The 25,689-nt window shown below is 35.5% G+C and overlaps 1 protein-coding gene across 1 annotated transcript in view; it reads right to left on the bottom strand.

Annotated features, from left to right (window-relative positions):
* Positions 1-25,689, bottom strand: part of LOC121368016 (calcium/calmodulin-dependent protein kinase kinase 1-like) — a 197,136-nt gene that overhangs the window by 13,272 nt on the left and 158,175 nt on the right. Inside the window, exons 7-11 of the mRNA XM_041492525.1 lie at positions 25,486-25,537; positions 23,664-23,825; positions 11,469-11,490; positions 2,677-2,765; positions 559-632 (exon numbers count right to left, since the gene is read on the bottom strand). Coding sequence (XP_041348459.1) covers positions 559-632; positions 2,677-2,765; positions 11,469-11,490; positions 23,664-23,825; positions 25,486-25,537 — 399 coding nt within the window. The remainder of the gene's footprint in view (positions 1-558; positions 633-2,676; positions 2,766-11,468; positions 11,491-23,663; positions 23,826-25,485; positions 25,538-25,689) is intronic.

Below are 25,689 nucleotides of genomic sequence, written 5' to 3'. Positions count from 1 at the left end.
AACTTGCTCTGGGTGGGAGCCGGTATTAGGCTGTGAACCCTGTATCTATCAAGCCTTATGTCCGATGGCTTAACCACAACACTACCAAGCTGGTTGCGAAAGCAATACATGTCCCCTACCAGGCCCATCAAAGGATCATATCTCCTAAGTTCAAGGGTCATAATTCTTGTCAAATTTGGGTAAATCATAATGAAATTAAAATTTTACCTTTACCTCTACTTGAACATTTTTGGTTTTTACTTATGTTAATATTCCTTGCCATTTTTACCAATTTTTTCATAAAAAAATATATAATAGTAATTAATCTGGCAGTCACGATGAAATTTCATGCATAATGGATTAAGCTGCAGAATGCACTATAAAGTGAGAATTCCTGAAAAATAATTAACTCGCTCCTATATTGGGCTTGTGAATCGTTTTTCATTAATCCATACATCCTTATAGATTCTCCAATACTTCATTCAGTTAGACCATACAACATGTCTTAACGGCTTCCACGAGGCAGGAATAAATTTTTCTTTACATATGAACAAACTGATGACCAATCAAAAAACAAACCTTGATGTGTCCATCATCACCCAAGAGAAGGTTGGAAGGTTTGATATCTCTGTGAACAATCTTCTGATAATGTACTGAAATTATATCATTTAAATTTAAATTACATTGAATTGAAATTTCATAATGTGCTGTAATTATACAAAGTACTGAATTTAAACTACTGAATATACAGAAATGTACAAAAATTATATAATATACTGATTTACATAATGTACTGAAAGTACACACTGTAATGAATTTACAAAAATGTACTAGAATTAATTAAATATGGTATTGAAATTATACAATGTATAGGAAATACATAATGTACTGTATTATATAAGGTATAATGAAAATGTAGGAAATTAGAATACTGATCCAAGCATATATATATATATACAGTCAGACCTCGTTACAACGACTGTCGTTATTACATTTACACCATCTGACCACAAATTGTTATTACATTTACACCATCTGACCACAAATTGTCGGGAACAAACGTACATCAGTGTTATTCTGTTCATTACACTGGAATTCACACCTTCCGACACCGACAGAGCAAATTAGGAACGAACATGCATTCCCCCCTAAATTTTGCAAGTTATAATTTTATTAAATATTAATTTTAATTTTTTTATGATCCCCTCCAAACCTCCCCCAAGGTTCCACTGGCATTCCACCTCATGTCATTGGGATCCCCCCTAAATGGATTTTCTGGATCTGCCACTGATTATAGATAGCAGACGCGGATCTAAATTTTGCAACAGTTATAATTTTATTCTAATATTTAAGAGATACAATATATTTCATATAAGAATTGTTTGTCATTTTTGTGAATTTATCGATGTATAACAGTCACAAATTGTATGAAATTGCATACGACCAAAACAACTTATTTTGTTAAAAATAAACACAAATCATTTTCTAACGTCCTTTCCATGACATGTTTTACATGATGACGTCCCATTTGACATAAAGATGTCATTTTCTGAGGTTTATTGAAGAATAATATTCAGATTTTTTTGTGACAGCAATCTATCAGAATAGAACAAGTTGTATTATGGCGGGAGTATTATGGCGGGAAGCTTGTAATTATAAGTGTTTGAATAGAAGGAAAGTTCTGAACTGCACCGAAATCTTATTAAAGTGATCAAAAAGGCCAACAACCGGATAATAGGGAATATGCTGAAACACACTTTTCTGTCTGCGGTTTGATAAACAAGCTAATAACCTGGGAGAGTCTGAAGACAATAAGATTATATGGAAGCACCGAGAGGCTCGAAGACAAGATAATGAACCTTACAAGTGTCTCTTAACAATGCCAGAAGTAACTACTGAACACTCCACGAAGTGGTCAGACTACACAGCTAAAAGCTGATGGAGAATGGCAGGTGTGTGGCACAGATAGCCACAAGAGACAAACACCTGTCACGTTTTGGAGACAAGGACTGGGATGTGGAGGTGGACAGCGAAAGAAGTTGAAAAATAGGAGTTGCCAGATCAGGAAGAAATGAGATGGAATTCAAAGGAGTGAGAGGAAAGGGGGCAGTGGGAACCTTCTTACTTGACCAATAACCGTCAATGAGGAGAAAGTGGGCAAACATGCAATTACATCGGGCTGAACTGTAACAGTTAAAAGTTAAACAAAGGCAGAAATGATTGGTCATTATGACCTCATTGGTGGACATGATGTAACGCTGTCATTATATCAGTATTACCAAATTCAGTCTTGCATTCAAATGATACACACACATTCCATGGTATTATGAAACACTCATCTTGTCTTTTTGCGATTAATTAAACCTTAAATTAACATGAGGTGAAAACCAGTAAACTCATTAGTGGGTACTCATGACAAAAGTTCACAATATCTGTGTCCTGAATGCAGCCCTGCATGTCTTCCCTCAATTTACAAAATGCTAGCTCTCTTAATTCTCAAAATGCTAGCTCTCTTAATTCTCAAAATGCTAGCTCTCTTAATTCTCAAAATACTAGCTCTCTTAATTCTCAAAATACTAGCTCTCTTAATTCTCAAAATGCTAGCTCTCTTAATTCTCAAAATACTACATGTAGCTCTCTTAATTCTCTGTGACATATAGACATAACAGTGTGATATGAAATGATCATTATACGTACAGTATTCGAGGCCGAGAACGATATCCACAAAGTAGCTCCGAGCCTGGTCTTCTGAGAGTGGGCTCTCACTGGGAATCTCCATAACAGCTCTGAAACAACACAAACACAGTGCAACGAAATGAAAACCCCCCAAATTAACGACAATTTTATGCAATTAAATGTATCACCTACCATAAATTGTTCGGTGCACTGTGATGAACAAAACAAATTTCAATAACCCAGGACTTCTAGTTTATGAGAAACTGATCTAAATGCCAAACTTTAATGTTAAATTAGAAAGAAATGTTTTATTTAATGATGCACTCAACACATTTTATTTACGGTTATATGGCATCAAACATATGGTTAAGGATCACACAGATAATGAGAGAGGAAACCCGCTGTTGCCACTTCATGGGCTACTCTTTTCGATTAGCAGCAAGGGATCTTTTATATGCACCATCCCACAGATAGGGTAGTACATACCATAGCCTTTGATATACCAGTCGTGGTGCACTGGCTGGAACGAGAAATAGAGAAATAGAACCAATGGGCCCACCGATGGGATCGATCCTAGACCAACTGCACATCGAGCGAGCACTGTACCACTGGGCTACATCCTGTCCCTTTGTTAAATTATAGATGAGGCACTAGATGAGATTCATGGAATCAAGCACTATTTTGCCAAATGCTCATTCGACTCTGTATTGTGCAGAGATACGTCCCTGATCATGTTTTATTATTTCGTCATTTAGATTTAATACAACAGTTGACACCGCCATCTGAAAAATACATGTACCTATATGTCTCCTTTTTTACTTTGTAAAGGTGAGACAAAAAGAAAGGAATATTTGTTTAACTCTTTTCTTGTGAAAAAATTATTTTAAATACCTGGTATTAAGTTGCCTTTGTTTAAGGATTTTAAATATGAGTGTTATTCTTATTAAATTTGGACTGAAATAAGGTTTTTGTAAGAAGCAGCAACTTCTGCTGGCAGTGGCTCAAGAAGACATATGATTGGGCAACACCTTTTGATGGCAACAAGCAGAGAGTTAATGACATGTCAACATTTATTTTTAAACTACAGCTATTTGGTCAAGCAATTCATCGAGGTAAGACACATGTAAATTGCCTCCTGCAATGATCAATTCTGGAAGACCCTTCAGTATAGTGATGGAAATAAATAAAGGATCACATAAAGACTCACAGCAGAAATGGACTGCAACCAAAAGTTTGTTTTGTTTAACGAAACCACTAGAGCACATTGATTTATTAATTATCGGCTATTGGATGTCAAACATTTGGTAATTTTGACATATAGTCTTAGATAGGAAACCTGCTACATTTTTCCATTAGTAGCAAGGGATCTTTTATATGCACCGTCCCACAGACAGGATAGCACATACCATGGCCTTTGATATACCAGTCGTGGTGCACTGGCTGGAACGAGAAATAGCCCAACGTGCCAACTGACAGGTATTGATCCTAGACCAACCGCGCAACAAGCGAGCACTTTACCACTGGGCTATGTCCCACCCCTTGATTGTAACCAATTCATGATGTAAAACATTTAACCATGTTACTCACATTCAATCTCACATTACTGGCATTCAGTCCAACATTACATCTTTGTAATACATACAGACATTATAGTATGCTAACAGTGAATTAATTTTGGTACCCAATACCAAGTGTTCCTTTATTTGTATCTTTAAGTATACATATTTAAAAAATTGTATATATAAAGAATAATATGTGAGTGGCCGTTAGATAGCATTTATCTCACAACGAGTTGTTTTAAAATGTTTTTAACGAGAGAAAGTTAATTTGATCCATTTTTAAACAATTTGTGAGATAAATGGTATCTGACAGACATGAATGTATTATTCTATTTCTTACGTATCCTCAAAAAACAGGTTTTAAGTAAATTTTAACATATTTTTTTTATAAAGTTATTTTCAGCTGGTGCGCTTGTAGCTAACTTACATGTATGTGTCACAAACACATGATTGTCAGGTTAACTATATGTCACAGTGTAATATATTTGCACCGTGTTGTTTTTCATTGGCTGCATGGCATTGTGACCTGGTCATCACCTAGGAGCAGCCAGTCATATGTTTTGAAATTGTTAACACACATACGTTAACCCATGTGTTATCAAAATTAATGCATGGTGTTCTCACCAACGGGTATGTAAGAAAAACATTAACATTTTAGCACAATGATATTTGACTACAATGAAGATATAAGTACAAATGGTCTATAACTGAATCACAGTACTAGTTTTTCATTAAAAGTATTGTTATTGAATTTTTTTTTTAGAATTTTAGCTCAAACCACCTTCTTCTTTTTTAAAATTCCTGGACATTATATAGTTCGATGTGTTTATACAAGAAAAAAAAAAAAAAAATACTCTGAAAAAATCATTAACTTCCATTAGCCAGCATTAAACTTTGTGTCCACGAGCTTTGCCCACAAAAATATTAAGCCACAATATCAATGATCATCATTCTTCGTTTCTAATAGATTGTGTCAGTAGCGATTTCGACCAGCTCAAAGCATTTAAAGCATTCACAGCAAGAACAATACCGTGCCATTAACTGTGATAATAACATACACTGTCAACTACAAAGTTTTCTTCACACAGTTTGATCCGTGATTCAACACTGCTGCTAGCTCTTAACATCATTTTTGTGTGGGCATGGTGAGGACAATGTCGTGCAATTATCTGTCATAACATTGTGTGTCAACTTTTTTTTTTTTTATGTTGAAGGATGTACAGGAAATTAAGGAATGTTTACATAAGAACTCTTTCGAATCAGTGGCCTGTGTTCAGGATGGCGAGTGCTCACTGTCACTCACTATACTCGTTTTTGCAACTAACGTTAGATGAATGTAATGTCAAAGAAGATGATGGTACCAGACAAATGTTTCATGAGTGATCTGCATCATGAATATATCATAAATCAGGGAAGGGGTTGGAGGTACAGTAGTTATTAATTTATGCCTGGTGGGTCTGCCATATTTTCCCCTATGCAAACTTAGTTTAAATAACATGTTATGTTGTGGTGGGGTCTGGTACATAAAAAAATTGACTTTTGCCCCCCATCCCATGTGATTAATTCTGAACAGCTATTATGACATCTTAGGACATTTTAAATCTGAACGACAAAACCGTCAGCACAATGTAGTTGAATAGGCATTTGGTAAAATAGTAGCTGATTCCACGAATCTATATCTAGTGCTTCATCTATAGAATGTTTTTTAATTTTTTTTTATTTAACAATGCACTCAACACATTTTATTTACGGTTATATGGCGTCAGACATATGGTTAAGCACCACACAGATATTGAGAGAGGAAACCCGCTGTCGACACTTCATGGGCTACTCTTTTTGATTAGCAGCAAAGGATCTTTATATGCACCATCCCACAGACAGGGTAGTACATACCACATGGTCCTTTGATATACCAGTCGTGGTGCACTGGCTGAAACGAGAAATAGACCAATGGGCCCACCAATGGGGATTGATCCCAGACCAACCGCGCATCAAGCGAGCACTTTACCACTGGGCTACGTCCCGCCCCGTCATCTATAGGACAGCCACTCCCAAGAAAATCCTTTACTGGAGATTTCAGCCCTCTTGCATTGCCAGAAAGAGGACTGCCACTCCCAGACTAGTTTACTAAATCAAAACTAGCACCTGACAGAGCTCATTAGAATAAGTACTGATGTGATGACATACACTCATGAATTACTGTCATAACAGTGATGTTACCAGGTGTTCAGGAAATGCTGGTGGCAACATGCTATTTGACAGAGTATGAAAGGGATCTAGTTCACCTGGCAGAGTGCTTTCCTGAGGCACTTGGGTCATATGATTGAAACTGGACATTGTAATGTTTTATAGTATCTCAATATTGACTTTTGCTGTACAAAATAATTTGGTTCACAAATTTGTTACTATTTCTTCCGACGACCAAACAAAATCTGAAATAATTTGGCTAAAGGTCTTTTCAAAAGTATCCGTATAATACTTTACATTCAAAACAAGTGTTTTAAAAACAGAAAAAAAAGCATGATGTGTGTTTATTTTTGTTGAGGGGGAAACAAACAAATCTTTCTAGGGCTACCAAAAATTTAGGATAGGCCCTTTAAGCAAAATGTTACATGTGTATGTTAACGGAGCAAAACCTGTAATGGTTGGACACATAATATTACACTGCTTTAAAACCCAGAGTCAGCGTCTTTAAGCAAACATTCCTTTTCCTTCTGTTTAGTCACACAGTGATTCACAAGGGGGCTGGACGTAGCCGAGTGGGCAGTCAGTGTGGGATCGATCCCCGTCGGTGGGCCCATTTAGCTATTTCTCATTCCAGCCAGTGCACCACGACTGGTACATCAAAGGCTGTGGTATGTACTACCCTGTCTGTGGAATGGTACCTATAAAAGATCCCTTGCTGCTAATCGAAAAGAGTAGCCCATGAAGTGGCAACAGCGGGTTTCCTCTCTAAATATCTGTATGGTCCTTAACCATATGTCTGATGCAATATAACCGTAAATAAAATGTGTTGAGTGCGTCGTTAAATAAAACATTTCTTTCTTTCTTTGATTCATGAATGGCACCACTTCTACATTGCCATAATGACTGTATCTGCGCCAAGTGCCCATAGACACCACAGGGCTACATGTACAAATGTCCATAACTGCCCGGACAAGAGGGAAACCGAACTCCTCCAAATCTTTTATCGTATCGATTATGAAAATGTGGCACTGAGTGCACACTGGGATCCGAGATGGTAATTGATTTATCGTGTATAATTGAAAAAGTAACCACCTAAATAAAATAAAATGGGCTAATGGATGCTGGTGGTAAAAGAGGTATTATGTGCAAGATGGTGCCAATAACAATGAGAGAGAAGAACTGATCCACCGGGAACAATAGGCCAAATGCGAGCAATCAAATCAGATAACACTGGATGGATGGATCTGCAAAATAGGCCTGATTTTTAGCACTATACTCTGAAGTAGTGAAATGATATGGAATAGAGATAACATAAACTGTAAATGGATTCTATGCAGTAAAATTATTAATGCTATAAAGTGCAAGACAATTTAAGTAATTAATTTGCACTGGTACTCATTTGAACTGAAGTCGTTTCTTAAAGGTACACATTTACTTGAAAGGAATGGGTTTTTGTTTTTTATAAATATCCCAGCATGCCCTGGTATTAAATGATAACACTTGCAGGGTAGGGTTGAAAATTAACATGAAAACCATGGAAACCAGCAGGGCCAGTTGAAGAAAAATCTTGTTGCCCTTCTCAAATTCAACTAGTCCTCCAATTATCACACTGAAATTTAACTGCACAGCCAAAATCGAAACTATAATGTTCTTTGTTGAATAATAACCATGTGCTCACCGTATATAGTCCATTTGCTTCAACAGGAAAGCGATGAATTGGCATGTAACTTCATAATGAATAAAGTTAACATTCATATAAGAACATGTTTTTAAGTTTTAAACCAATACCAACTCAAATAATATTTTTTTGAAAAAGAAATCCAGTATAAATAAAAAAGTTCTTTTTACAAATTACCATTAAATTATACAGATTAAATCTCATTTTAATACAGGGGTAAAGACAAAATACTAGAACAGCAAAGGTATGCAGCTTGACTTGCATTGTCTCTGAAGTAAAAGATAATGCAGTACAAAGAATCTAAAGGTAAAACTGTGCATGCTTTAGTAAACTAGTCTGGGAGTTGCAGTCCTCTTTATGATGATACAAAGAGATGAAATAAACTTTGTGGCAATGCAAGAGGTGTCAAACTTCCAGTAAACGACTCGTTCCAGCCAATGCACCATGACTGGTATATCAATGGCCATGGTAGGTACTACCCTGTCTGTGGGATGGTGCATATACAAGATCCCTTGCTGCTAATTGAAAAGAGTAGCCCATGAAGTAGTGACAGCGGGTTTTCTCTCTCAATATATGTGTGGTCCTTAACCATATGTCTAATGCCATATAACCGTAAATAAAATGTGTTGAGTGCATCGTTAAATAAAACATGTCTTTTTTTTTTTCCCCCAGTGCACAATTTCCTCAGGAGTGGCTGTCGTCCTATAGATAGAGCTCCATGGAATCATACACTATTTTTCCAAATGATAATTCAACTCTGCATTGTACAGAATATGGCCCTGCTTAAGTATTAAGGTTTTCTTCTTCATATTACTTTGGATGTTCCATCAATTGTCTTATAACCTGTATTAGAAAAGAAGATTTAACATATGCAGTTTGATGGTAATTTGTAAAGAATTAGTTTTTTAATTTACTCAGAACTCTCCTGCCCCCCCCCCCCCCAATTTTTTTTTTAGAGATGGCATGGGTTTAAAACTTAATAAACTAATATGTTTTTTTATGTGAATTTTATCTTTATTCATTATGGAGTTACATGCCAATTCATCGCTTCCCTTTTGACGCAAACGGACAATAGCCTAAAAATGGAAATGTCCTGCCCCAGTAAAATGTGTGTGTGTGTGTGTTTGTTTGTGTTTGTGTGTGTGTGTGTGTGTGGTTTGTGTGTGTGTGTGCGTGTGTGTTGTGTGTATGTGTGTGTGTGTGTGTATGTTTGTGTGTGTGTGTGTGTATGTGTGTGTGTGTGTGTGGTTTGTGTGTGTGTGTATGTGTGTGTGTGTGTGTGTGTGGTTTGTGTGTGTGTGTGTGTGTGGTTTGTGTGTGTGTGTGGTTTGTGTGTGTGTGTGTGTGTGTGGTTTGTGTGTGTGTGTGTATGTGTGTGTGTGTGTGGTTTGTGTGTGTGTTGTGTGTGTGTGTGTGTGGTTTGTGTGTATGTGTCTGTATGTGTGTGTCTGTGTGTGTGTCTGTGTGTGTGTCTGTGTGTGTCTCTCTGTATGTGTGTGTGTGTGTGTGTGGGGTGGGTGGGTGTGTGTATACACACATGTGTGCGGGTGTGTGTATACACACATGTGTGCGTTTAATTTGGATATTGTAAATGCTACAGTAGTAGGCTCTTAATAAAATAAATATCAAAACAAAAATAAATCTGTTAAAAACCCCCACACATTTTACCAAAATATACAATGAACTTTGTTATCACATTACAGAGCATAACAACTTACTTCTTGTTTATTACAGTAATATTTGGACGATTATGTCATCATATAAGACTTGGTGTCAAGACTTTAGATCTGATCTATTCTTATTTCATGCACATTGCTTAAACTTAAAACAACAATCAATTAATTGACCTTAGTAGTAATGGAAAATTCCATTGTTATTTTTATATGTGTGCATGCACTCATGTTAGTTTGTGTTAAAACAACAAGATTTTTATTTTGTCCCAGAATAATATAAGATAATTAAATATGGTTAATTTTTAACATAACATTGAATAACAATTGTCAAAAAGTAGGTATACTAGATAATTATGGCATATCCAGTCTATTCCAATAAGCCGACAACCTCCAGATTTTAAAAATACATGTATGTCTGCAATTTGTTTTGAGCTCTATTTTAGAAAGACCCATACTAAAACCACTTAAGCCGAGTCTGGCGCTGTTAAAATATAGAGCATGTTCTATGTCTTCTGCTGCTGTAGTTCGCGGTAGCACAGACGCAGTGTATTTTGTCACATTCGATTCAGTTTCAGTGCGTTTCTTTTTTAACTGGTACCATACTCGACAGACCCTAAAATTGATGATCGCCCAACAGACTATCTTTGTTAAATTCTTAGTCACCCTTAGGCAATAAAGGTCACCACTGGCGACTGGGCGACTGCTAATTTTCAACCCTGCACTTGGTCTAGATACTGAAAAAGAAACCCACTGCTACTACATAGCAACAAGGGATATTTTACATGATTTTCTAGGATGGTGCATTCCATGACCTTGAATATACCAGTGGTGGAATGGAAAAATCTAAGCATTCACTGCATTGACATTTCACTCAACAGTGACCATTGGCAGAAACATTCTGTTTACTACAGCATATATTAGTTCAAAAAGAGTTCCAAATGACAAAACTTTGATATATAGTGACATTTTTTTGTTTAAAATAATGCAGTTTCCCATCAGTCAATAAAATGTATGCAATAACATTTAAAATGCATATACATTTTTAATAAAAATGGAAAATGCCACATCATTCTGTAACATTAGATCCGTCATAAACAAATGGGATGTGTTAAAATCAATACAAATAAGACCGAAACACGAGTATGATAAACTGTTCATTACCGTACTCAGACAGAAAATCATTATGTAGGGGGAAACTGGAACGATACTTTTAAAATATAATGAACATTGTCCTATATTACTACTGAGATGTCAATTTTTTTATTTTAAAGTACCCACGTCATACATCCCACACCGCCCCCAATCCACACTGCAGAAAATCTGGCAAAAATGTCTAGTTCCATCGAACACAATTCAAATATCAGAATAATAAATATGTTTAACAAACCTGACTTCTTTTCTCCTGAGCTTTTTTTTTTTTTTTTTTAAATGGTGAATGAATGAAGATAATAATTTGTGATTTCTTATCTAGGTACATGCATGATTTTGATGACCATCAAACATTAACATATTTTTTTTAAAATTTCCTATTTTCTCTATTTACATGTGAAATTAAAAAAATATTATTTCTTTGATCATATCCAGCATTGAATTGAAAATTCCCTACAAAGTAATACCTTGCTCTATAAAAATCCTGGCTATAGAACACTCTGTAATGATGTTTGCTAATATAACATAAACCATGCATACTTGTCTGAAATATAAAATAGTACTCACCCCTTTTCCACAAGTTCAAATACTGCAAAACAGAAATAAAGTATTATTACATAAATAGCAAATATTACAGCTGCATCTTAGGGGTGTCATGATACACCTACCTCATAATACAAAATATGTATCATGATACATAATCTGAAATACAATACGTATCATGATATATAATCTGAAATACAATATGTATCACGATACATAATCTGAAATACAATACGTATCACGATATATAATCTGAAATACAATACGTATCACGATATATAATCTGAAATACAATACGTATCACGATACATATAATCTGAAATACAATACGTATCACGATACATAATCTGAAATACAATACGTATCACGATACATATTCTGAAATACAATACGTATCACGATACATAATCTGAAATACAATACGTATCACGATACATAATCTGAAATACAATACGTATCACGATACATAATCTGAAATACAATACGTATCACGATACATAATCTGAAATACAATACGTATCACGATACATAATCTGAAATACAATACGTATCACGATAGATAATCTGAAATACAATACGTATCACGATACATAATCTGAAATACAATACGTATCACGATAGATAATCTGAAATACAATACGTATCACGATACATAATCTGAAATACAATACGTATCACGATACATATTCTGAAATACAATACGTATCACGATACATATTCTGAAATACAATACGTATCATGATACATAATCTGAAATACAATAGGCATCACGATACATAATCTGAAATACAATACGTATCACGATACATAATCTGAAATACAATACGTATCACGATACGTAATCTGAAATACTATATGTATCAATACATAATCTGAAATACAATACATATAACGATACATAATCTGAAATACTATATGTATCATGATATATAATCTGAAATACAATACGTATCACGATACATAATCTGAAATACAATATGTATCACGAGACCTTATTGACAGTGTTTTCCAAGTAAAACAAGAAATTGAAGCTCAGGTGAAATAATTTGAAAATAAGAAATAAACATACTAAAAGTGAAAGACTGATTAAACACAGTTTTAATATAAATTAAAACACCATATCATAAGACTTATTGACATAAGCAGGCACATGTTTTCTGTCCACTTCACTGCTTTTTCTTGAAGGAAATAACTTATCAATACATACATGTCAGTACGAATTGGCGTTGGTAAATTGATATGAAATTAAAATAAGAATCGATACATGGTCAAAATAGGAATTGATACACAAGCAAGGGTATCGCGTATCATATCATCAGCAGTTTTATCATGATACATTGATACCTCGGTGTATCATGATACATTGATACCTCGGTGTATCATGATACATTGATACCTCGGTGTATCATGATACATTGATACATCGGTGTATCATGACATCCCTACTACATCTGTCAGAATTACACACATATTATTCACCATTAGTCGTGTGCTGAATGAAGTTAAAGTTAAAGTTTTTTTTTTTATGACATCACTAGAAGGCACATGCAGATAATAATTCAAAACACACATACTGTTTGATTCAGTCAAAGTGACAAACAGAAGAAATGTTTTATTTAACGACGCACTAAACACATTGTATTTACGGTTATATGGCGTAGTACATACCATGGCCTTTGATATACCAGTCGTGGTGCACTGACTGGAACGAGAAATAGCCCAATGGGCCCACTGACGGGGATCGATTCCACACCGACTGCGCATCGAGCAAGTGCTGTACCACTGGGCTACGTCTCACCCTCAAGTGACAAACAGATTTTTACCTTTTGTTTATATCTCTGTACAAGAAAGACATCAGAGGCTGCTACATCTGATCTGCAGCAAGGCATCTTTTATAAGCACTTCCCCCCATATTGTAACATACTAATCTCTGCCTTCAATATGACATAAACACCACACAATGTGCTAGCCACAGAGGCTGCTACATCTGGAGCCTAATTCACAAAGGTTTCTTAGACTGTGCTAGTCTTTTAGCACTGCACTGTGAGATCGCAAAGTTGCAAAAGTTTAGTGAATTAGGCCCCTGATCTGCAGCAAGGCATCTTTTATAAGAACTTCCCCCCATATATTAACATACTAATCTCTGCCTTGAGTATGCCATAAACACCACACAATGTGCTAGCCATAGAGACTGCTACATGTGATCTGCAGCAAGGGATCTTTTATAAGTATACCCCCCCCCCCCCCCCCCAATATATAATAACATACTAATCTGTGTCTTGAGTATGACATAAGCACCACACAATGTGCCATCATGATGTTGGGAAGTAACAATTGGAAATGGCGTAAACACATTACGGATACATTTACTGGACCACCGCTCTGTTAAATTTGGTCTCACACAGATAACAAGCATGTCATTATTGGTATTCCCTCGCTTCCGGACTCATTAGCACGTGAGTATCCAGCGCATCAATACATGCTCCATGGTCCTTCAGTTCTAAAGGCTGGGCATGAGTACGAGATGGACTATAAACAGGGCTTTGTTTGTTAGAGTGGACAAGCACACACGAGGAAACACAATCAACACGAGAAATAGCTGCATGATATGCTGCTGGGGGAGTGGTTTTAAAATATACACAATCAACATGACAAATAGCTGCATGATAAAATTGAAAACACAAGGAATAGAAGGAAGGAAATGTTTTATTTAATGATGCACTCAACACATTTTATTTACGGTTATATGGTGTTGGACATATGGTTACAGACCACACAGATATTGAGAGAGGAAATCCACTGTCGCCACTACATGGGCTACTCTTTTTGATTAGCAGCAAGGGATCTTTTATATGCACCATCCCACAGACAGGACACCACATACCACGACCTTTGATATACCAATCGTGGTGCACTGGCTGGAGTGAGAAATAGCCCAATGGGCCCACCGACGGGAATCGATCCCAGACCGACTGCATATCAAGCGAGCGCTGTACCACTGGGCTACATCCCGCCCACACACAAGAAATATTTGTCTGACAACACCTCAGCACATTTTAAACTATGGCTATTTGATTTTTAATGTACAGAGATGTGATGCCCATTTAAAAATAAAAGCTGAAAGCTCAATAAAATATTTTTGTAAAATCGGTCATTTTAAAGCAATTCAGATCTAATCCAATCTATGTTGTGAACATTATTATGAAAAACAACCAATAAAATTAAAAAAAAAAAAAAAAAAAAAAAAAAACCAACCTGAAATTACATTAAAAGCTTTAAAATGTTAAATAAAGAAGAAATAATTTTTAATGACATCACAGCACATTTTTAGGCTTGTATTTAGGTGGGGTTCGGGCGAACCTTCCCACAAAAGCTGAGGTCCAATTTGTTTTGTTTCTTTTTTTTAAATATTGCTTTAATAATTGATTGTAACTTTTGCAACTCTCCCATAAAACAACATTTGCATGTCTTTGTTATTTAGCACCCACCCCATCCCCCACCCCCTTTTAACAAAGCTGCAGTGTACATGATTCAGAATTTCTAACTAACCTGGCAAACTCAAACCAAAGGAACCTATATTTAGCAAAATTGTTAAATTGTATTTTCTGCTATATTGATGACCTCGTAAACTTCAATAATATTACATGATAAATGCCATCAGTTCAACTTCCATTGATTTAACAACAAAAGTTAGAAATAAAAGGTTAGCAGAAAGTAATCCTGTTAATGCCTTGATCTTTATATAGAAATTCAAATTACCATCTTTCATATATACTGATGGAAAGAAATAAAGGATCACACAGATAGCAACAAGAAATAATGACTGCATCAAAAATCAATTCACATTGTCCGAAGTTGACTGGGAACATATACATGTAGGCAGCACATTCAACACTACACACATTCAATCCAACATTACAACTTGGTATGAAATATAGTCATTGCTACGCTAGTTGTGAATTAAACGTGGTCTACAATTTAATGTGTTCCCTTATTTCTTTCCATCAGTATATATCAATCAATATTCTTCAGTCAATTTGGCATAGAAGTTGCATTATCATGCCAGTTATTTCCAAGTATTTCAAAACATTTTACGGCCAACATGTAGATGCCATTTTGACGCATCATGCAGTGACAAAAATGAAATGGAATGTGATACCTTATGCAATACCTTTTGCTGGAAACGTTTGAGGACTACTATACCTGTACTCTTAACAGGGAATGTGTACGCTGGCGGTGATTTCTGATGATACAATTTTTAAGAAAGTTATGTGTTAAATTTTTCATAAATATGTTCATTATTAAAGGAACTGATCATACATGTAGTTCTGAGGCATAGGCGTACGGACTGCCATTTTTTGTAGGGAAGGCAGGCTGGTTATTGCCCGAATTAAGCAAAAATGCCTGAATCTGAATAACAATATTACCATTACTACCAAACAGCTATATAGGATTATAAACGACTCACTACGCATTTGTATATGGATTACAACTAATTTTGCAGGTAGAATGATGGAAATAAATGGTACAAATGTCTCAGGTTAGCACATTTTGCCCAAATATCTCCATCATTTTTGCCCAAATTTGAGGTTTTGCTCCAGCACTAGAGGGGCAGTTGCCATCCCCCAAACCCCCACCATCCTGTCTTGTATACTTATGCATGTACCTTTTCTGTTACAAACGTTATAATAAGCAATTGTCAATACCCTTAACTCATCATGTGCAGTAGAATTTCATTATCTTAAAAACAAAATAAATAAATAACCATAATAACAAAAATACAATCTACAAAATAGTCAAAAGTTATTATTTAAAAATATCCATTATAAGTTCCAGCTGCCAGTAAAATGCGTTTTAGGCTTTCAGAGATTTTAAATTTTCCGGGGAGCATGCCCCTGGACCCCCCTCCCCTCCCCATACATAGCTCAGGCGCTTCACCCCTTCAGGCAACTTCATATCCAAAAGGCCCCAGCAAATAATTATTCGAACCCTCCCACTTAAAATGCTGGCTACGGGCCTGATTTTAAACTACAGCAATTTGGTGTCCAACATATACATGTAGTTATTTTGTCATTTTTGACCGTCAAGGAAAGAAAACCCACTGCCTCTGCACAAACTGTTCCTACTAAACAGCAGTAAGGGATCTTTTATATATATATATATATATATATATATATATACTTTCCCAGAGACAGGACATCACATACTGCAGCCTTTGATATACCAGTCATGTGACAGGTTAGAATGGGAACAGCACTGAGGATGTTTGACCCTACAACTCATCGCACTTCAGGCAAGTGTCCTATCAATGAGCTACATCCCACTCCTTGGTTGCAAGCATATGGAGAAGCAAAAAAATATATATCACACCGCACATTCATGTCAACAGATAAATATCCATTAGTCTTTTAGGTATAAATGCATAGAGTATGACAAATTGTATTGCCCTTTCCAAAGCTTCCACCCAACATTCCGAACATAAACAAATGATTAAAGATGACAGATTTCCTTAATTAAATTAATTACTGTAATTCAAGGAACAATTATATTTTACAATGATTTACCATCAGTCAGAATCAATAACCTGTAGGCCTACTCCTGTGCTACTCACATTCAACGTGAATGCTTTTCCAGCAGAACTGATCATTTTGACTCGCAGGTAATGAAGACTTCCATCCATCGACCAGAAAGGAAGGAAATGTTTTATTTAACGACGCACTCAACACATTATATTTACAGTTATATGGCATTGGATATATGGAAAGGACCACACAGATATTGAGAGAGGAAACCTGCTGTCGCCATTTCATGGACTATTCTTTTCGATTAGCAGCAAGGGATCTTTTATAAGCACCATCCCACAGACAGGATAGTACATACCACGGCCTTTGTTACACCAGTTGTGGAGCACTGGCTGGAACAAGAAATATCCCAAAAGTGCCACCGACGAAGACCGATCATAAACTGACCGTACATCAAGTGAGCACTTTACCACTGGCCTATGCCCCTCCCCCATCAACCAGGATGCCTCCATGCAGCAGGCTGACATTTAAAATGATTTTATTAATGGTTTTATTTTAACAGTCCTACATTGCACTGCACTGTATCTATGTCCCGTCCCCATCAACCAGGATGCCTCCATGCAGCAGGCTGACATTTAAAATGATTTTATTAATGGTTTTGTTTTAACACAGTCCTACATTGCACTGCACTGTATCTATGCCCCGCCCCCATCAACCAGGATGCCTCCATGCAGCAGGCTGACATTTAAAATGATTTTATTAATGGTTTTGTTTTAACACAGTCCTACATTGCACTGCACTGTATCTATGCCCCGCCCCCATCAACCAGGATGCCTCCATGCAGCAGGCTGACATTTAAAATGATTTTATTAATGGTTTTGTTTTAACACAGTCCTACATTGCACTGCACTGTATCTATGCCCCGCCCCCATCAACCAGGATGCCTCCATGCAGCAGGCTGACATTTAAAATGATTTTATTAATGGTTTTATTTTAACACAGTCCTACATTGCACTGCACTGTATCTATGCCCCGCCCCCATCAACCAGGATGCCTCCATGCAGCAGGCTGACATTTAAAATGATTTTATTAATGGTTTTGTTTTAACACAGTCCTACATTGCACTGCACTGTATCTATGCCCCGCCCCCATCAACCAGGATGCCTCCATGCAGCAGGCTGACATTTAAAATGATTTTATTAATGGTTTTGTTTTAACACAGTCCTACATTGCACTGCACTGTATCTATGGTAGTCTTTTGATCAGTATTATAGGCCATTACCCAAGTGTATTTCGGCATCATCAATATTTATATATCAGACACAAAAATAACATTATGTGAGTCTCTGGTGAATATAATTTCTAAAATGTGAATGTGATGATACTGAAACAAACGAAAGTAATAACCTCTCACAAGGGGCAGGATTTAGCTCAGTCAGTTAAGTGCTCGCCTGAGGTGCTTCCATCGCAAGATCAATTCAACTAATTGGGTTTTTTCTTGTTCCAATCAGTGCACCACAATTGGTCAAAGGCTATGGTATGTGCTTTTATGTCTGTGGGAAAGTGCACATAAAAGATCCCTTGCTGCTAATGGAAAAATGTGGCACGTTTCCTTTGATGACTATGTGTCAGAATTACCAAATGTTTGACATCTAATAGCTGATAATTAATTAATCAATGTGCTCTAGTGGTGTCGTTAAACAAAACAAACTTTAACCTCTCATAATATCAATGTTGTTGTCAGGGCCATACATAGTGGGGGAGCACCCCATAAAAATACTATAACATGTCCGTATTAATTTAGAAGTAGATCCTTTTTGTCTATTTGGAAAAGATCCTCATTATTACTGTTCCCCACATCTTTTCATCGTCACCCCACTTATTTTAGGATAGGTACGGCATCAATTATTATTGAGCTGTAACGATACAGTGATACAGTATCGCATCACAATACGAGGGCCACGATACGATACATTGATTCAGGACAGCTGTATCACGATACGATACATTCATGTTTTAATACTTTTTGGTAAAAAAGGTTGAAGCAGAAATTTACAAACTTATGAACATGTACAGTAAAACAATGAAAACATAATTTCAAAATTCAGTTGCTGGAATTCCCCAGCATTTGAGGCATCTATTAATAGTCCTCGACATTGATATTGTCTGGTGTATTTTTTGTTCACGAAATTTACTAAACAAAAAAAAAAGAATCTGTGTGTTCCCTCTATGTCTGTAACCATCTGAAAAGGTGTTTTGTACACCAGGGGATGTTGTAACCGCCCAGCAGTCTGCACTGAAACCTAAACATGTTAACAAGTTGATTTTTCTCACGAAAAAAACTGAAATTCCATTTAACTGCACTGAACAAGCATGTTAAGTTAATTTTTGCTCAAGACTTCCCATTTGTATTTCGAAACATTTTAATTTCATTTTATTGTCAGGTGACAATAAAACTATCCTTTAATAGAGCTTGTGTCATATCTTAAATTCTGATTAAGGTTCTCATGTTTCATAAACTTGAATGAAACAGTTTAATTATCAATGATTGATATGAAAAGTTAAGTATTTCGATGTGTATCGTATTGCGACCCAAGTATCGGGATATGTATCGTATTGCGACCTACCATATCATTACAGCTATATAATGCAAACTGATGTACACTGAACTCCACTGAAAACTCATGACCCAATTTTCAGTTGTTACTGCTATCACACGAGGTGAGGTTACTATAAAACACACAATAACTCCAACCCTTGTATACAATTTATAGATTATTTTTTGCCTACCAGAATACATCCAGTTATACAAAATCAGTTAAATTATTTAATATTTCTTCTCATATCCTTTATACAACTACAAATCTGATGGGTGTATTATTAGTACAGTTCAGTATATGTTGCTTTATGACATTTATTCAGTCTCATTCAGACAGCAGCCACTTTAATTGACATTTACAAAAGGTCAAATTGTTTTTTTCTCTGATTTTTCTTTATCAAATCTTAATTACAGTATGCAGTTTCAGGCCCATAAAACTATCCATGTTAGTTTTGCTGAGGATGAAATACCTTCTGATTATACTATTACTTGTCTTATACTTAATTTTAATATCAAAAGGCTGGAATTATGCAAAACCTAACCTTGAAATTATATATTAGTGCAAAAAAACTAACCGTGTAATTATTATTGCAAAAAAATGATTTAACAAATTAGTTTTCAAGCTATAAAACCACATCAAATTAGCAACTACAGTCAGACCTCGTTACAAGGACCATCTTCGTCCCTGGGTCGATACACCAAAGTCTCCCGCCTGGTAAATGTGCATTAAGACCGGCACGATTCCCTGTGTATTGGTTGAATAGAGCAAAACATTTGTCAATATGACTGGAATTAGACTTCCGCTGTAAGAGGCCCTCTCTGTATAGCCATTCAGCGAGGCCAGAAATCTCAAAATACTGAGAGTGACTTCGTTAGCCCAAGACCAACACATTAGGTGAGGGAAGAATACGGTCAGAGAATACGTGTCATCAGCATGTTTTCAAATCCATCACCGCGGCTCAGTATCCTTAATTCATAAAAAGCAGAAACGAACAAAGATAACAAATTTGATCTGAAAATGGATATCGCTCCCATACTAAAAGCTATCTGGGAGCATACATTTCAAGTAATTTGAAAATCTTCATTTGGCTGAAATAGAAAAATATTTCTGGCTCTTTATATCAAATTCATATCAAGAAGCAAAGACAAAATGCAATGTGGCAAAGTTTCAAAGTCTGTCAGTAATATCATAGACATGTAATTGTTTATTGCTGTTTTTGTTTCTTTTTCTTTTTTGGTGGGGGGTGGTTGGGGTTTTTTTGGGTTTTTTTACACAAGCAATAAATATTAAATAGTGTAATGATGACAGACATCATAATCTCCATAACACAAATGTGGGAGTCATGGTCCATACATAAACTTATTTTCTAAAGTTTTGATCCTGAATCTAGATTCAAAAACATTTTATGAGGATAAGATCAGGCGAGGCCCCTCCAGCATTCCATGGACATGTTTACTGTATTTAACACAAACTGGTTTTTTCTTTAGGTTTCTGGTATGTGTATTATTTAAAATTAGTTTCAATGGTCTGCATTTAATCACCACAAATATTATTCCTTGACATGAATAGAAACATATTTGATACTATAGTTAAAGCCAAGTATTGACATCTGGAGTGTACCCGGTAGATACATGTATATCAAAATATGAAATACTAATAGACTGATCAAGAGATTTTTTTTTGTTTAACAACTCCACTGGAGCACATTGATTAATTAATCATCGGCTACTGGATGGCAAACATTGGGTAATTCTGACTTACAGTCATCAGAGGAAACCTGCTACATTTTTGCCAATACAGCAAGGGATCTTTTATATGCATTTTCCCACAGACAGGAAAGCACATACCATCCAGGCTGGATGTAGCTCAGTAGTACAAAACTCACTTCAGTGGTGTCGTGGTTAAGACTGGTAGGTACAGGGTTTGCAACCTGGTACAGGCTCTCAACCAGAGTGAGTTTTAAAGACTCAATGGGTAGGCATAAGACCACTACACCCTCTTTACTTTTCTCTTACTAACTACTAACAACTAACTCACTGTCCTGGACCGACAGCCCAGATAGCTGAGGTGTGTGCCCAGGACAGCGTGCTTGAACCTTAATTGGATATAAACATGAAAATAAGTTGAAATGAATGATAGGTAGGATTGATCAACATTACTGCTCCATGATTAATGCATCAAAGGCTTTGATATGTACTGCTCTGTCTATCGATAAATGAAAATGGTTTATTTAATGACGTACTCAACACATTTTATTTACGGTTATATTGTGTCTCACATATGGTTAAAGACCACACAGATATTGAGAAAGGAAACCTGCTGTCGCCACTTCATGGGCTACTTTTTTCGATTAGCAGCAAGGGATCTTTTATATGCACCATCCCACAGACAGGATAGCACATACTATGGCCTTTCATATATAAATCGTGGTGCACTGGCTGGAACGAAAAATAGCCTAATGGGCCCACCGACAGGGATCGAACCCGCACTAACCACACATCAAGAGAGTGCTGTACCACTGGGCTACATCCTGCCCCCCCCTGTCTATGGATAAATGCATATAAAAGATACATGGCTGCTTGTTTTGGTCAATATCAAAATACATATGTGCAATGTAATGAGACTAATTTTAATCCAAGTTTTCATATTATCCTTTACAGATCTCTGACAAAAAGCCATAAAGAAAATATAACAAGTACATGTATCTGCATGATTTGAAGTTTTGAACATAACAAAGATTAAAAAACAAATTCCTCAAAAATCATTTCAGAAGATACATTTTATGATTTGTAACTCAAGACACAACTGGGTTTTCTTTTTATTAATGAATTCTCACAGCCTAGTTGCAATATAAGTCATAGTAAATCAATTTTATTTCATTTTTAAGCAGACCTACGTCTTACGTTGACCTAAATAGCAGACAGATGGAGGCGAGTGACTTCTGACTGTAATAAGCGGGAATCACTCCTGCCGGTGTGGCACTATCGACAGACTCTGATATGGGTGACGCGAACACAGACAGAAACACAGAATTTCAATAAAATAGACAGCTTTGTCAGGATGCAGATATTCATTATTAATAAAAACAATCAGCCAGCGACTGATATAAACTAATTTGCAAGTGTCAGGCAATCAGCTAGTGTTACGCTCTCCCAGTCACACGAAGTCCGGTGGAATACCAAGACATTATAATACATGATAGCCGATACGACTTTCAAGCAGAAAAATTCAACACATGATTCTGTTTAATCAAAAACCACACAGAAATTAAAGGAACCCAACCCTAGTAATTATATGGTGGGAGGGTAGTGGGTTTCTTCTCTCTCATTTCTAAAGAGAAAGTGTCACACTTATTAAAACAATATGCTGGGTGTTGTTAAACATGCCTCTCCTTATAAATAGGGTGAAGGGGAAACCCAAACCAAGATTTTTTTTTTTATGTGATAACTGAAGATGACAAAACTTTCAATAAGATAAATAAATATGTAGGGATTTTTTGTTGTTTTTTGTTTTTGTTTTTTTGGGGGGGTTTGTTTTGGTTTAAAACCAACCAAGGAATAATAGGGTTCTAACATATTTGTCTTTTTCAGCTAAATGTATTTGAAATTTCAGTTTTCCATCCAGTTAAATTGTGATATTTTCATCCTCACACATTCCAGATTTTATAAACAGAGGATATTTCATGTTTTTTGTGAAATATGATTTATATATCATCGAGTGAAGTTTGCAATCATATCTCACGAGTCACACTTGCGCGACGAGTGTGATATGATTGCCAACTTCACGAGATGAGATATAAATCATATTTGACAAAAAACTTGAAATGTTCTATTTATTATATAACTTTTGGCAATTTATCTTTATTTTTAAAATACCAGCAGCAAAATAGTACCGGCTTTCTTACAGTGAAGATAACACTTTCTACAGTGACGATAACACATTTTAGAGTGAAATAGTGAAATTTTCACTCTATAATGTCTTATCGTCACTGAGTGACTGATAACACTTTTATTTCACTGATATTTTAAGATATTTTACTAAATGTTATATACTAAATTCGATCATTCAGGATTTAGATAACAACAAGGATGACTGACCTAAATATAAATTATCCTCTTCTGGGTCATCTAGGACTTCTACAAGTTTCACAACATTAGGGTGGTCTAGCTTTTTCAGGATGGCAATTTCCCGATAAACACGCTCAAGTGGGTTGGGCATAGGATTTCTTTTCTTGCCGTCGCGAAGTGGAGGTGATCGGCCTGCAAGAAAAAAAGAGAGTAATTTTTAACATTTCTCAGTGTTGCCGAATTTAAATATTCAAGATTTCATAAAAATTTATTTAAATTTTACATGTCTTTAATATTATAATGTTTAATATTCAAGAGTTCATTGGTATTCACATTTCTATAATAATTATCAAGTCTGATTTTATTTCTCTCATGATTAAAGTATTATGATTCAAACAAGAGCTTATTGTTCAAGAGTTCATTAATATTCAATCCCATAATGAAAGTGATCAACAAAATATAACATTGTTTTTTTTATACATGTCAACAATCAAACCTGTGTTCAGCTATATCTTTTAGCTGTTAATTTATAAACAGATGGTGATATTAGATTCTGTTGATAGTATAAACTGACAAATTTACTAAAAGTGTAGTTTAATTTGTATTTTGCATTTAGTAAAAGATATTGACTGACAAGATTTCAGTTTTAAAGTGAAAAACTTGTTAAGATATTATACAGTTGTTGTTGTTTTTTACCATTACTTGCAACGTCTCATGAAAATGATTAATTCTAGTAAATCCAACATGTTTTTAATGATCCTGTTGTTTCTAAGAAAGTTCTAAATGCATTTTATATGAAACAGAAAAGGCAGTAACTCAAGAACTAAGTCAGTAACTTTAAAGGTGCTATCTTAAAGTTGCATATAATAATGGCAGCTTCCTGCCAAACAATATTTCGTAACTTTTGCTTAGAACTGTAAACATTATACCTTCAATAAAAATTACAACTAAACAATTTAATTTACAAGTCCAAAACGTTTTACTGGATAATCCTTAAGAAAACAAGATTGAATTAGGTGTGTTCAATTGAGGCAAACACTCTTTGTAATGCTATGCAATTCAGATGATGCTGACAAGTTTGCTGTCTTTGTGCAACTCTTCTGTCTCTGATGACCCTATATCCACAGTGTTTCTGCCAGAAAGAAATTTTTGGGTATGGGGCTATGGAATTGAATATTTACAGTGTGTGTGCTTCATGCACCTGTTATTCCCCCAACAAAGAAAATGGGTTAGGTTTAAAGTTAGTGTTAAGAAAATCATACAGTAATGATAAAGAGTCATTCATTTTGTCAAAAGGTCAACTTAAAAAAATATATCTGCCAAAAATTTGGGTATGGTGCCATACCCATTTTACCCTCTGGCAGAAACCCTGATCCAGTTGCTAACAGTCAACAGTCAAGTTGCCAGATTTTGTGAATTGTCCAGGAATCTACATGTAGTTATACTGAATGTGACTGTTATCACAGCATAAAAGCACTGTGCATTACAATTTTGACATTCCTAAGTAATCATTCCTAAGTAATTTATGCAAAGATATGTTTGAGATTGATTAATGTGTAGTTATTTATCACAAATAATGTAAAAATAGTAAAATAATGTTCTTGTAACTACTATACCACACCATTAACAACTGTCACAACAAACTAATTACACATGCCTATCGTGTATTATAACCTCATTGTTATAATTCTAGAATTCTGTTGTTACCAGTAAAACATTACATAATCTACTTGTCTATAATTTACGTTGTTACACTGACTCATTATTAGCTGTAAACTGATAATTACAAACCCACATCACATGAACTCTGTGAAAAAAACCTAAAACCCCCAAGACAGACCATAAAACATACCGAAAAATCCAGCTTTCTTCATCAACCTCTTTTTGGATAGAATTTTCATTGCCTGGAAGATAACAGCAATCATTGTATTAATATGACATATAGTTACTACAAACACTGATTCTTACATGAGTGGGTGTGCAGCACAACAGTTGTGAAAGAAGTTTATGACTTTAGAGTGACAGAATAAAATAAAAACATTGAAAAGAATTTCAC

This window comes from Gigantopelta aegis, chromosome 3 (genome assembly GCF_016097555.1).
Source record: "Gigantopelta aegis isolate Gae_Host chromosome 3, Gae_host_genome, whole genome shotgun sequence".
Classification (NCBI taxonomy): Eukaryota; Metazoa; Mollusca; class Gastropoda; order Neomphalida; family Peltospiridae; genus Gigantopelta; species Gigantopelta aegis.
Note: the sequence above shows the minus strand (reverse complement) of the source record. Positions and strands in the feature narration are given on the sequence as shown.